At 52.7% G+C, this 14,837-nt stretch overlaps 1 protein-coding gene across 2 annotated transcripts in view; it reads right to left on the minus strand.

The window, feature by feature from the left end:
• Nucleotides 1-14,837, minus strand: part of Sned1 (sushi, nidogen and EGF like domains 1) — a 63,458-nt gene that overhangs the window by 4,753 nt on the left and 43,868 nt on the right. Inside the window, exons 18-30 of one of the 2 annotated variants that reach the window (XM_052191808.1) lie at nt 14,716-14,829; nt 14,294-14,407; nt 13,625-13,738; nt 13,003-13,299; nt 12,577-12,760; nt 12,272-12,384; nt 11,315-11,596; nt 10,243-10,387; nt 10,089-10,171; nt 9,162-9,257; nt 6,003-6,119; nt 5,306-5,393; nt 391-472 (exon numbers count right to left, since the gene is read on the minus strand). In XM_052191808.1, coding sequence (XP_052047768.1) covers nt 391-472; nt 5,306-5,393; nt 6,003-6,119; nt 9,162-9,257; nt 10,089-10,171; nt 10,243-10,387; nt 11,315-11,596; nt 12,272-12,384; nt 12,577-12,760; nt 13,003-13,299; nt 13,625-13,738; nt 14,294-14,407; nt 14,716-14,829 — 1,829 coding nt within the window. Of the gene's footprint in view, nt 1-390; nt 473-5,305; nt 5,394-6,002; nt 6,120-9,161; nt 9,268-10,088; nt 10,172-10,242; nt 10,388-11,314; nt 11,597-12,271; nt 12,385-12,576; nt 12,761-13,002; nt 13,300-13,624; nt 13,739-14,293; nt 14,408-14,715; nt 14,830-14,837 lie in introns of those variants that run through there. The other variant, XM_052191809.1, reaches the window with a different exon arrangement.

Here is a 14,837-nt window from a genome sequence, read left to right on the forward strand (position 1 = left end):
TGTCAGCCTCATCTGTTCTCATACATAGGCCAGCAAAGCCCACACACAGACTGATGAGGGAGCCTGGCCTTTCAGTCCAGGTGCACACACCAGCTGAAGGATGCTGTGGAATGAGCAGAAAGCAGCTAGGTATCGTGGGGGAGACTTGAGGGTAGACACTTGGGCCTGTCAATCACATCTTGGGCTTTCTTGTCAGCATTGCATTCCCTGTGCAGAACGGCAGTGACCACCTCCGAGCGCAGCTGGGTCTGCCTGTGCACTCACGTGTGCACACGTGCACTAGCTTCTGAGCACAGCCACACATGGGCAAACAGCCTAGCTCGACCCAGGCCCCTAACCCCTACCCACCCACAGAGCTGCATGCACGGCCCAGCCTGGCCCCGGGATCACCTGTTTGGGTTTCTTGAGGCTTGTGCTCTGGCAGCGCTCCTTAAAGCACACGTCCTGGTGAACTTTGTAGACTTTCTTATACCTGTTGTCACAAGAAAACTCTGTGAAGTCAACACTAGGGCAGAGAGGTGTCCAACTGCTTCGCCCAGGCTGTGTAGCCTACATGTGGACAGAAGGAGAGACCACTATTTTCTTAATACAGTGTTACTGGTGTGTGTGTGTGTGTGTGTGTGTGTGTGTGTACAGGGACTTAAAAGTTAATTTTACTGAATATAACATACATAAAGTATTCATTTCATGGTACATTTTCATGAGTTGCTGACAGAATCATGGTATTAAAGGCCCACTGAAATGACCCTGACAGGGTATTGCTGGGTGCAGGCCGCTTGGCCTGAGGCTTTGGGAAGGTCTGCATTCATGGACTGGTTAGTTTTTTTGTTTTGTTTTGTTTTGGTTTTTTTTTTTTTTTTTTTTTTTTTTTTTTTTTTTTTAGGCCAGCTTGACACAAAATAGGGTTGTATGGGAAGAGGGAACTTAATTTTTTTCCAATTAATTTATTCACTTTACATTCCTGATCTCTGCCCCAACCTCCCTGTTCCTGTCTTCAGTCCCCTCCTCCAACCCTTTAATTGAGAAGATGCCTCTATCAGGCTGGCCTGTAGACAAGTGTGTGAGAGCCTCTGCTTCATTGATGACTGACGTGGGAGGGCCCAGATTGCTGTGGCAGCACCACTCCTGGGCAGGGAGCCCTGGCCCATAAGAAAGCATGTTGAAGGGGCCATGGGGAGCGCATCGGGAAGCGGCACTCTGATCTCTGCTCTAGTGTCTGACTCTGGGTTCCTGTCTTGTGTTCCTGCCTTGGCTCCCCCTGCCAATACACTGGAAAGTGTGCGATGCCTACTCCCCTCCCCAGTGTGCACTTTTGCTATGTTCCTTGTCACAACAGCAGAAAGCAAATCAGGGCGCACGACTCTTGTGCTTTGTGACTGTCTCAAGGACTCAGTTGTGAAGTCTGGCAGTGCTAGCCTTGGGCAGGCAGCGTGGCCCAGGAGGCCTGCCGGACACATTTGTTAGTCAGGCTACGCTAGCAAGCCTCCTGAGCTTCCACATCTGTTTCCCTCGAGTGGGATCTACTCACACTACCTTGTCTGTTCAGTAGGGATGGGGGTGTTTGGGTGCGGCACCGTTTCTCTGCCTGACCCATTGAAAAGAAAATTAGAGAGTTGTTAGCAAAGCTTGCACCAGTCCTGGGAGGCACTTGGGAGGACTGGCTGTGAAGGAAGAAAGGACCTGGATTAACTTTCAGCTTCAGCTACCTGAGAACTGCAAACTAAGACCAGAGGAAGTAACTATTTTCAGAAGCTGGAAAATAGCCCAAAGAAAAATGGCAGGCCCTGTGAAGAGAGAAGCATGCTGGGAACACTGAGCCACCCAGCCATTCAGCCTGCAGCACCTTTTGAGAGTAGGCAGTGGTCACAGTATTGAGGGAACAGGTTGGAGTTGGAGAGGCAGTGCAGCTGGAGCAGAGAGGGCTCCACGGGGAACAATCTGGAAATCTGTGAGGAAAGATGAGCCGTGCATGCACAGGGTGGAGTCCTGAGCAGCTGGGCCAGGCCTGAGGCAAGTGTGGGAAGACCTTGTCTGACTCCAGGAGGGCAGTGCCACCGAAGCGGAGAAATTAGCCTTCTGTGAGGCACACTCTAAAGCCACCCTAAGTCCTCAAAAGGATCAAAGCCTGCCTTGCAGAAAACAGTACAGTAAAAAAAACAAAAAAACCTTTCTTGAAAATAAATCTACCACCCAGAAATATAAAATATATATTGTTCATCATCTGATAAATTATGACATTCAAAGAACCATAAGGACCAGAAGCCAAACAAACAAACAAACAAACACCCCTCATAAAAGGCCAGATAAAAAACTCTGTGTGATCTGTAGACTGGAGAACACCAATCGAGTAGAAAACAATTGAAAAAGAGGAAAACTGTAAAGCAACTGCTGTCTGCCTGTTCCACACAGGGAGCTAAAGGAGAATAGCAGCAAAGGGAAGGGAGACATGACTGATCAGACGTAAACGGAGTTTATAGAGATGATAAAATACGGGATCTGTGCTGGGGGTGCCACTCAGGCACAGCACTTGCTGAGTGGCCTAGGGATCAGTCTTAAGACTGAAAAACAAAAAACAAAATCCAAAAAGCTAACCAAACAGCCATCAACAAATGTCTGAAGTTAAATCTGTTGAATTGGATTAATAATAAATTGGACGTAAAAGAAAGGTTCGTGGCATTGAACACATAGCAATACAAACTATCAGGAAGCAGAGACAGTCACATCTACACCATTTACAATGCTTCAAAATACCAAAAAAATCTGCAGTGACCCATGGGACAATATTAGTCGAATATACTCAAAATTGAGCTCTAGAAGTAGAGAAATGGAAGGGGAAAGATTGAATGACAGCCCAGATTTGATGTAAGCTCAGAAATATTAAATTCCAGAGAAGTAGTTGTGGTATTGCATGCCTTTTATCCCCGCACTTGGAAGGCAGAGGCAGGTGGATCTCTGAGTTTGAGGCCAGCCTAGTCTACAGGACAGGCAGGCCTCCAAAGAGAGACCCTCTCAAAATTAGTAAATATTAATATTCCAGGGACTAAAAGTACAACAGTATCTAAACCAAAACACATAATGGAGTTGGCCAGAAATGGCAATAGAGCGGAAATAGAGTAGCCACAGTGTGAGGAAGACTGGGCATCCAGAGGGCAGCAGGGCAGGGAGAGGGCCAATCCTGCCATCACCACGGACCCAAGAAGCACAGGGCATAGTGAGCACGCCTCTGGTTGTGTCTGAGGGTGTTTGCAGACAGCGCTGAGAAGAGAAGGCTGCTATGATGCGGATAGTACCGTCCCACGGACTGGGGTTTTCTTCTACTACACCATCCTGGGCAGAAGCCTCTGTGAGCCAAAATAAAGCCACCTTATACATTGTTTATGTCAAGAATGTTGTTACAGTGATAATTCTTATTGTAACTGTCAGCCAGTAATCCTATATTTATCAAATATTTATGCCCAAAGTAAGGTTTAAACAAAGACCTTTTTTTTTGTTTGTTTGTTTTGTTGTTTTTTGTTTTTGTTTTTGTTTTTTTGGTTTTTTTGTTTTTTGTTTTTTGGATTTGGTTTTTTCGAGACAGGGTTTCTCTGTATAGCTCTGGCTGTCCTGGAACTCACTCTGTAGACCAGGCTGGCCTCGAACTCAGAAATCTGCCTGGCTCTGCCTCCCAGAGTGCTGGGATTACAGAGTGCGCCACCGCCGCCCGGCAACAAAGACCTTTTAAGACAGATGAGAAAACCATCATCTATGGATCTGTGTCCTCAGAAATGTTCCAGTAAGTTTTCCAAGGAAGGCAGAATCCTAGATTTACACAGGAGTGACAAGTGTTGGGAAGCAAGGCTTTGGGCACTAAGTGGTGACCACTGGCTGACAGTGCTGTGGCATTTACTGCAAGCAACTCAAGGTAAATGGAGACAAGAGGAAGGTGTGCACTGTAAACCCTAGAGTGATTACTGGCCAAATGGAACAAGTACAATCTATGAGCCAGTAACCCAAAATTAGAAAAGAGGAAAAAGCAATAAGGATCAGATGGAACAATACAAAACAGTATGTAATATGATAGATTTAAACCCAGCCACATTACCCACTATGGTAAGTGTAAAATAATCTAAACACTCCAATGAAAGACAGGTCACACTGGGTACAAGCAAGACCCACCTATCTGTTAGGTGCAGGGGCGTCTCTTCAAAGATGCACATAGGTTACAAGAAGAGGATAAAAAACTTGGTGAATGAAGGACTCTCCTCACATGGCAGGGACATCTAACAGAGGCAGGCTCTGGCGTAAGCCAGAGGACTGTGCTGGTACGGACTAACAGGAGATTGCTGTTGTGGGTCCAGGGTGATGGGCAAGGCTGCCTCCGCAAGCCCATATGGATTAGGGCCTCCTAGCTAGTCCTCTCCGGCTAAGCCTAACTGTGCATCAAGCTTGCATAAGCTTTCTGCCATTTCCCCTCCATTCTTCCATCTGCCTCTTCTCCAAGGAGCATCAGAGGGACCTGTACAGTGTGATCACACATCGCTTTCTGCACAGAGCCCTTCAGGAGCTCAGTGATTGTTGGAGAACAGATAGCACAGCCCAGGCAAGGGTCTCCAAGATCCCAGGAACTCTTCCTCCTCCTGCTTTTACACTCTGCTCTATTGGCCTCTGTTGTCCCTCAGACATATTGGGTACAACCTGCCAGAGGACCTTGTAATAGATCTACCTGACGATTGCAACAGTCTCTCTCGGATAGCCCTACCTCCTCCATATCTGTCCAGTGTCCCTCTCCCATGAAGCCTACTCCTGTCCCCTCCATCCCTAGTTCTCATGTGTTCATCTCTTTCTTTCCTGGGCACTTCCTGATGTTTACACTGTAGCAGATGTGTTTTGTGATGACTGTCCTTATCTAGGGCATCTCTCCGGTCCTCTGAGTGCCGGGAACAACAGGCACTGGGGGAGACAGTGAGTCTTATTGCAAGGAGGGTCTCAAGGGATGCAATAAGACATCCTTCCTGGTGCCGATCGAGAAACTGAGGTGAGAGTGATTTGCCCAGGGCCACATCATGGCAGGTTAATGGTAGAGCTGGGACTGAAGTTCTTGTGTGCTGTGTGATTTCTGGGCTTTAAGGGAAGGAAGAGAGGCAGGTCCTGGAATTGTGTGAGGGCTTCCATGCTTGGGAGTCAGCCTGGGCTCTCTTCAGTCATCTCTTGGCTACATGGGCTGAGCAAACAGGTTCATTAGGAGTGGTCAAAGCCAGTGTCTTAGTCTCCATCCTTCCTCGGGTAAGAAGGACATGCCCAGGATACAGAGACAGAGCTGACTTACACATGGTGACAGACATCTCCTTCCCAGACAGGGAATGACTTGGTCTCCGAGAACAGCCGTGTGCAGGGGCGGGGCACTTTTTCACAGGCTATAATGCAAAAGAGAAAGAAAGGCCAGTTCTTAGGAAGAGGCTCTTCTTTGCACCTCTCAAGGGAGACCCTTCCCCCAGCACCCTGCAAGCCTGTGTGAGCCTGTGGATCTGCGCCAGCTACTCTCTGGGCTTGGGGCCTTGTTTCAGGGTAGGGTGTTTAGACTCTGCAGGCTGGTTCTCCTTAAGTTAGTGTGGCCTCAGGATTCTTTTTGTGTCTTCCTGGCCACTTCCAGCACGTTTGGTATTCAGTCCAAATGTGTTCTTGAGGAGCCTATGATCCTGCCACTGAATCTGTTGTCCCTTTCCTCAGTCTGGCTCTGAGATGTTGTTTTGGAATCACCACCCCAGTTCCTGACTTCCTAGACTTTGCTCTGCAGTTCTTTTCAACCAGTGCTTTGGGCATCCCTCCATTTCTTGTGGTTCATGGTCCATCTCTGAGGCCACACATCCACCATCCTTTCTACCTGGGTTCTTTTGGACCCCTGCCTAATTACCTCACAGACTGAAGACCAACTTGGGAAAAACCATCTTGAATGCTCCGCATCCCAGGGCCAAGTCCCATGCTGTCCTGAGGCCAGTAGCCCTTAGTAGCCAGCTCTGACTTACCAAGCTCACAGTGTCTGCCTTTGAACCCAGGCCTGCAGTCACAGCTGTGGGCACTGGCATCTGGGACACAGGTGCCTCCATTCTGACAGGTATCTTCTGAACAGCTGCCAGGGGTACCTGGCAACAGGAAGGCACCATCAGCTTCAGGGTTCAGGGAGGCCTGCTGCTACCGTAGGCAGCGTCCCCGAATGATACAAAAGGACGGCAGTGGCAAACCTGTCCTCCTCCTGTGAGACACCGGTGCAGGCTGCTGTCAGTGCTGACTGGGTCTGGACTGGCTCTCAACTGCTTGTTGAGGAGACTGTCCATTCCTTGTGGTGTGGTCTTGGTCCCCTCGCCATAATCATTTAACAATAGTTTTGTGGTCATTTCTAGACTCTCCATTCTGCCCTGTATATTTATGTTTGTCCTCAAGGAGTGTCACACGTGACTTATAGCATGTTTCTATATCAGGAATATGAATCTTCCCACCTGTTTTCTCTTTTCAGAAAATGTTTTGCTATTCTGAATCTCTTGCATTTCCATATGAGTTTTAGGCACTGTACATAATGCCCAGAGATGTTTACAGCAGCCTTACGGGACAAGGACGTATGTGAGAGTATAGAAGTTCTAAGAGTTCTTATCATCCATCAGTCCTCACTCTCCGTGCACAGGACTGTGAGGACCATGGCTGACAAACCTGTCATTGGTGGGTGATTCTGCAGTTGACGGAGCCTCAGAAAGGTTAATAAGAGCCTACTATACTGTTCATGAAAGTCTAGATACATGTGGTGATGGGCGGTGCCGTGGGGGCTCCTCAGGACAGAGATGGAGGCATGGGGGCCAGCTAAAGAGCACCCACCATAGTCGGGTATTGAATAGACAACACCACTAAAGACACACACACACACACACACACACAGAGAGAGACAGAGACAGACAGAGAGAGAAAGACAGAGACAGAGAGAGAGAGAGAGAGAGAGGGGGGGGAGGGCGAGCATGAGCAAGCATGATTGAGAGTGCACTCTTTTGAATCAGGCAGGGAATGGGGTGTGTAGGGTGTGGTAGCACCTTGTGGCAGGGCATTGTGCTGTTCCCCTATAGATGATTTATACAACAAAGCTATTCAAGCCTTCTACTTGCCTGCTGTTGTGGGATGGTACCTGCTTATCCTTCTGGTGGAAGTCAGATATTGGTATATAAGGGGATAAACCATAATAATCCAGAAACCCTGCTCTGGAGTGAGGAGCAGAGAAGAGGCAGGGAGAATGTCTAGGATTTGCATTTGCCTTTTCACTCTTGCCCTCGAGGTCCCTCCATCCCAGGATGGCTGCTGTGGGAACCTGCCTCCTCTCCATAGATTCTTCCTGGGATTTGAAGGTACAACCCTGACCTGGAAAGTTGCTTAGTGAGGAAGCAACCTTTGGGGGCATTAATGTGCTTTAGGGACTCCCGAGGGCCTTTTTGAGGATATGCTTTTACCCAAGGAAGAAAAGTCCAACTCTTGAGAGAAAAGGACCAGATGCCCTACAAGGAAATAAGAACAAGAGTGGACACCAGATGACATGGAGAGAGGGATCTGAGCCTGGCATACTGTGTCAGCTAAAGGGTCCTTAACACCGGAGGGCTGATAAGTGTGTGCGGGCACACATGACCTTCGGAGCTTGTTTGCTCTAGACAAAGCCAGCAGACAGAGAATGAAGGACAACTGAAGGAAAGATTGAGGCTCCTTAGAGGCTACAGTGTGTAAATTCACCTGAGGCCACTGGCATTAGGTGGATGAATTGGCTCACAGCAGGGAAAACGTTGGAGCAAAGGTGACATCCCAGAACGGACCCATGCTTGTCTGGACACTTGATTCAGGTGACTGAGAGCTGGGATAAAAGTGTGTTCCTTACGGAGGACTCTCTCTGTTATGTGTGACACACACAATCCCACCACTGTCCATCCAGTCCAACACTAAGGACTCAGACAGCTCAGGATGGAGGTGGGCCACATGGAGAGTCCAGGAGAAAAACCACAAGACAGTTTCCTGTCAGATTCTAGCAGGGCTCCAGAACTATCAAAAACAACCAAACTGACCAAGATGGCATGGGTGTGACATGAACCAAAGGTCACGATTAGGTTTGTGTCTGAGGCCTTAAGGAATTCTTTTTCTTGTGATATCACTGAAATGTGCCCCTCTGCAGGGTGACAGTGGCCTTGGGGCCACTTGGATTTCTTTTTGAGATAGAACTCAGGAGACGGAACCCACAGGGAAAACAGACTGTTCAGGGCTTTATGAAAGGGGACATCTGGTACTCACAGGGGCTGATGTAACACAGACTCTCCAGTGGGCCTTGAGAAGCAGGGCAAACTGTGGAAGGAGTGTTCCGATGCTGCAGTAGGCACAACCACCCTCCTGGTGTGCCAGGGTCAAGAGCTGGCACAGGCATCCCGGGTTGGGAGCATACTGAGTTCAGGGGTCAGTGGGCCCTCTGTTTATACCTCTGGCATTGTAATGCCCTCGATATGAACAGGTGTTCTCCCAGGGCGGTTCTCCAGGTGCGGTTCCCTTGGGCTTACACTTCCACCATGTGCTCTGGTCTGTGGGGCTAGGTGAGCATACTCTAAGTCTCTGGTGTGACTCAGGAGGAGGAAGGACCTCTGGGCCCTAGGAAACTCTAACCCATGATCCCTAGAGGGACAGAGAGAGAGTCTGACAGCTGAAGGAGCATCTGACTGCGATGCTAGATGCTTGCCCAGAGGTGCTGGAAACACACCTGGTCCTATGTGGGGACAGAACAGTCCAACTACGAGTGGCCCTACGAGTTGTCAAGCCTGGCGTGGTGTTCCTCGAGCCAGGGCTTGCTCAGTGGCCACTCTTCCCTGATTGTCACCTGACTCGTACCTCTGTGAACAAGTGAGCTGGGTGGCCTGAAATGGATCTCCCTCCGGGGCGGGTGAGGGGCAAGGCGAGGGAGGGATTCCTGCAAGTAGGGAGGATGGGCCAGTCTGTCTAAGCAGATCCTGGCCATGGCCTGTTCTCTGGTCTGTCACTCCTCAAGTGGATCGTGTCCCGGCTGGGGTGCCAACTGCCCCTTGGGCAGACCCTGTGCCTCCCAACTCCCCACTGTGGTGCTCCCCATTGTGGTAGCTCTGGAGAACAGCTGCCCCCTCCCTCCCCCACACATGACTTACTTCTGGTGTCTTTGCTGCTGTCCCCAGGCAGCTGGAGGGCCAGACGGAGCTGCTCGGGGGCCTCTGTGTTCTCGAGTGGCACCGGAGTGGTGGGTTCTAGGAGAAGCTGAGGGTGACCACGTGGCCCTTGCTTCATGCCCTGGTCTCACACACTGGCAGTCATCACTGTGTCCCCAGCACTGTTCCCCAGTGGAGGCCGGGCCTCATTTTCCCTGCCTCTCTGAAAGTCCTGTTTTCTACTTTCCTGAAGCTGCTTCCTGAGGGGCCTCTCTCTCCCTCCCTCCCTCCCTCCCTCCTTCCCTCCCTCCCAGGTCAGGTTCTCCTTTCCTCCCCCTCAGCCATGCTTTCTGAGGAGTGGGGACAGGGCTTCTCTTCCTTATCAGCATCTTCAACCATCTGGGGCGTTGGCCCCAGCTGCAAGCCATCCCTGTCTAACTTATTCTGTCCCTGGACATTTTCTCTTGGCCCGTTCATTCTCTGCAAGTTTGGTGATCCCAGACTTGGTGTTCCCTATCTCAGCCTCCCCGCTCGCCCACCCGCCGGCATCCCTTCTCTCACACAGACTTGGTGTCCCCGCTTGTCACTGCCTGTCCACTCCCTTACTCGTGCCCTCTGCCCTTGAACATTCAGTCACCATAGAGCTAGGGAGTCCAGCTCATGAGGTTAGGGGCCTGGCCTTTCCCAGGCAGACTCGGGGACTGCCCTTTACCTAGTAAGAGGATAGCAGAAGGCTTTCCTGTTACCCTAGAAGTCCAAAACCTCAGGCATGGCCAGACTGAGGTTGCTAATAGAGCCAGGACCGAATGGCCAGTGTGCAATCGTTAAACCCAGATTTTAACGATCTCAACATATTTTATACTAGGGCTAAGGGTAGTGAGACCACCAGGATTGCTACCGGATTGGTGCCAGGAAGTTTGTAATACGCACGTGATCTCACAGTTACTGCTCTGCTGGGCAAGCCACCAAACCTGGCACTCACTCTTCCTCTTCCGTCTACCAGCTCTGAGAACCTGCAGACAGGGCAGGAGGGTCATGGGTTGAGTGCAGACTAGGAACCCAGGGCTGTGGCTACGGTGTGTACCTGGGTGGCTGAGTTGGTGTTTCAGGGGCACTGTGGTCACTGAGCAGGCGTAGCTCTGGCAGGCGCACGGGGGCTGGTCTATTTCTAAGTATCCGTGAGTGGTGTCCTCCCTGGTGCCAGCGTCTGTCGGTGCCATCCCTGGGGGCTGCCACAAAAAGGAGAAAGGGGAGTAGCCACTGACTGGGCTGCCTAGTGTTCCCGTGTCTGCCCCCCACTGCAGAAGCGGCAGCTCACACCCAGCCCTGCTTAGGCATGGGCAGAGAGGGGTGCACATGGCCTCAGAAGCCGGCGTCACCTGGTAATTCCTTTCTAAGCAGAGGCCATGCATTTATGCTGCAACAGACAGCACTGGCCTGGAAGGACAGCTCCCCCACACTCCCCAGCAGAGTCCTGATTTGCTAAGTGGAGGCTGGACTGGACTGCAGCCCTGTGGGTCTACAGCTTTCCTACAGCCGGGCCCTTGCTACCATGAGTGTCCTGGAGAGCACTGGCCCTCCGCGGAGAACCCGCTGTCTTGTCTGTCTTGTCTGTCCTTAGGCATGCCTGCTTGTCTTCTCACGGAGTTCTGCTCCCTGCACTCCTGAAACTCACTCCACGTGGTACCTCATGTAAGGTTTGAGAATGAAGGGCATGCAGGATACTTTTGGGTTCCACTAGAGTGCCCTGTCACCCTTGGGAATAGCCTGAGGTGGTTAATGTGGCCACCCGAGTGTCCACACCCCAGCCTTTTGCTTTTGGCCTTCTGTGTCCATGTGTCCCCGCCTGTCCTTCCCAGCCACTCATAGCCTCTTGCTCTTCTCTCCGGAGCTCACGCCCTGTGGCTCCTTTTGGGCCAGGCCTGGGCCCCTGCATTGCTGCCTGCTTGGTAACTCCTGCATGGTGAGATCCTGCATTTGCTGCTAGACGTGCTGGGATTGGGCTAGCGAAACAATAAGATGAGGCTCATGCTATCAGTTGTCCCTCCTTACCCTCATGCCTAGGTCTCTGTTCCCAGGAATGGCCCATGCAAGGACACCACACCCCAAGAGCAGCAAGCAGCCCTCCCCCAGCCCCCTCCTGCCATGGAGCTCACAGGTGATGATGTAGAGGTGCGCAGGTTCACTGTGCAGCTGGCCCTGCTCTGTGCTCTGCACAGCTGTGACTGAGAGCTGGTACCGCCGGCCTGGCATCAGATCACGCACCGTATAGGACACCAGCTTCCCGTTGGGGATGTAGCGGCTCTTGGTACTCTGACTGGTGGTCACATTGATGACATAAGCCTCCAGTGAGATACCTGGAGCAGGGGTGTCCCAGACCATATGAGCAGAGGTGGCTGTGACTCGAGAGGCAGTCAGGTTTGCCGGGGGCAAAGGCCCTGGATGAGGAATGGACAGAAGGAGGGGGTGAGAAGTCAAAGGGCATCTGGTGAGACATCACCTAAGGTCTGTGAGGGATCTGGAGCTGCATCTGAAGCCAGCCTTGGTTACTGGTGAGCCTGTCATCTGGGGGTTGGCATGGGGATCCTGTATGCAGAAGCTAGGTCATACCTCCATCATGCCTCCGCAAGTTATCTGAGGGCCACAGACGGGCAGTCCTGAGTCTGGGAGGCACAGAGTTGTACCTACTAGTCGTCCTTGTTTTGTGAATAATCCCCTCTGCTCCCACACTCCCTTCTCACAGTTCACAGAACGGAAAGAGCAGGTGGACCAGTAATACCAAGAAACATAGCCAGAGTGGGCTGGTCACATGACCCCGAGCCCTGAGTGACATGACCCCAGCCTGCTCCTTGAACCCTGCCATATTCCTTGGGGGGCATTCTGAGGGGCATCTTGCTGCACTCAGGTGCTGGGGCAGTCTTGAACCATGTCTGTGGCAGAAGGCCTCTTCTCCCTCTGCCCATGCAAGTGAAGAGGTCTCAAGGAGGCCAAGGTCTGAGTTTACAGTGTAAGACACTTTGGGCAGGATAGGATGCCAGCGGGGAAGAGGCCCTGGGCCTGGAGGGTGCCATCGGTGAGAGAGCACTGAGGGCAGAAACGGCCTGTCTGCTTACGGGTCCACACGCTCAGCGGAGCTGAAGCCAGGCTCTCCGTAGGATATTCAGCTCCTCCAGGCCCACTGAGGGTGGTTAGCCGCACACTGTATCTTCTCCCTGGCAGCAGGTCCCTGTCAGAAGAGGACAAGGAGAAGAGGAGCACGTAGGGGTTAGCGCTAAATGACCAGGAGTGGTGTTTTGTTGATCGTGGTCCTGGCTGCCTCTGTGAGGGGCAGATCAGGCCCCAGCCCCACTCAGGTAATGGATGACAGGTACACAAAGAACACTCTGGGCCCCTGTGTTACTGAGGCATCTCTTCTTACCCAAGTGTGAGATGGTCCACACTCCTGTCCACCTCAGTGGACTGGACCGTAGAGGCCTCGGGGTAGAGGATGGACACTCGGACTCTACTGACGGTGGCATGCTGGATCCTGTGAAGAGCCCACTGCACTGAGATGGCATTGGCTGAAATGTTGGTGACCTCAAAGTCTTCTATAGGGCGGGGTCCTGCAGGGCAATAAGCCACTCAGCTGATGCTAACCAGCACCTCATCACCTCCTCACCGCCCTGCCCCGCCCCGCCCAGTGCCTGCTTCTCTCTACTCAAGCCTTTCTCTGATCCACCTTTCTGGTTATTGCGTCCTTCCCTGTAGGAAAGGCAGCTCCCACCCAGAGCTGTCCGCTGAACCGTGGGCAGGGAACAGGGTCCTGTCCTGGGCAGCAGTGGGCAGGCCACCTTCAGGAACTCACGGGTGCGGGTGAGCAGCGCTGCAGGTCTGCTGATGTCATTCTTGTTGTTTGTGTTTCTCTTGACTGAGAAAACGGAGATATTGTAGGCGCGGCCGGCTGCTAGGGCCCGGAGCTGGTGAGAGGAGCGGCTGCGGTCCACAAAGTCTGTGCGCCGGGACGATCCGTCCGAGGAGGCATAGGTGACCGCATAGCCGTCCAGTACCTGCCTGGCCGCGGTGCCCTCAGGTGGGCTCCAGGAGATGGAGACCCCACTCTCCTCCACCCTCTCTACCCTGAGGGCTGTGGGTGGGAGGAGCTCTTCAGAGTGCGCCAAACACAAAGGAGGTGGAGGGTTAGCCTTTAAGCATGAGAGAGTAGCCTCTCCCCCCACTGCCCCCCAGTCATCTAGATGAGCCCTGGGGCCTGGTCACACAGATGGTTCCTAGCAGGGAGCCTGCTCGCGTGGGTGACCATGGCCCTCTGGAGGTTTGCACTTCTACATCTGTGACTGTTGGCACCCCCTCCCTGCTTTGAAGGGGACCTAGGTCAGCAGCTGTCTGCCCATCGTTCCCGCTTGGCCCCTGGCCTGCCTTCCGGGCCCCCTTGCCCCTCCATCCCCCTTCCTGGAGCTCCTGGCCCTCACCTTTGGTGCAGTCCTTGCCTGTGTAGCCCACTTTGCAGGTACAGCTGTGGGACCCGTTGCTAGCCAAGCAGTAACCGCGGCCCCCACAGGGGCTAGAGAAGCAGGGGTCACTCACTGAAGAGGGAAATAACATTGAGGGGGGAGTTGGACCTCAGCTTCTTGTTGGCATAGGCGGCATGGGTGGGGGAGGGGTTGGGGAGTGTCTTGGCATCTGCTATCTCTCTGCCTTTCAAGCCAAGTGTTACCTGCCAGGCACTGTATGGCCAAAACAAGCTTGGCTGTAGGTTGGTGCTCCAACCTAGAGAGAGACTAGAGAGACTGTTCTAGAGAGAGACTAGAGAGAGACTAGAACACTGACAGGAGCGCTCTGGTGCTAGGCATTATGCACAAGGATAAACTGCTGTGGGCGCGGGTGCCTCTGTCCTAAAAGGCCTGGCCAAGGGACCTGTCATGTGCTAATAGGGAAAAGGGTTCTCCCTGGAAAGGACAGTGAGTCTGGAGCTCTGGGGATGCAAACCCAGCCTGACCAGGGACAACAGAGCCAGCTAAGGGGGGGGGGGGGCGTGAGGCTACAGACATGTGTTCCTGGAAGTGGAAATGGAGGATGATGAAGGCAACAAACGGGGAAGGAGATCCGACAGCCGAGGAAGGCCCTCAGTGACATCCTACCTGTCTCACAGTTGTAGCCGAAGAAGCCCTCTGGACACACGCACAGGTAGGCCCCACCTCCGTCCTCACACCGGCCTCCGTGCTGGCAGGGGCTGGAGGCACAGGCATCCACCTCTGGAGAACACCCAAAGGGTTGGCCCGAGCTGCAGGGAGGGACTCTGGGGGAGGGAGGAGAGGACAGCGGGAAGAAGGGATAGGGGGAGGCAAGGGGCAGTGGCCAGGAGAGGGGTGTGGTGCACCTGTGGGAGGAGGGGCTCTCAGGGACAACCCCCCTCCCTGCCCAGTTTCCTTCCTCCCTCCAGGTCACCACAGCCTTGGTGTTTCTCTCTCTGGGTGGCTTGTCCAGCAAGAGGATGGCTCCTGCTTCCCCTCTGATCTCCCAGCAGCCCAGGTTCTGTGGAACCCACCTGTGAGAACCCTACCTGTTTCACAGTGGATTCCAACAAAACCTTCAGGGCACTGGCAGATGAAAGCCCCAGGCAGGTCCCTGCAGGAGCCGCCATTTCTGCAGGGCTGTGCTTGGCACTCGTCTGTCTCTGCACAG

The sequence above is a fragment of the Apodemus sylvaticus genome, chromosome 9 (assembly GCF_947179515.1).
Source record: "Apodemus sylvaticus chromosome 9, mApoSyl1.1, whole genome shotgun sequence".
Taxonomy (NCBI): Eukaryota; Metazoa; Chordata; class Mammalia; order Rodentia; family Muridae; genus Apodemus; species Apodemus sylvaticus.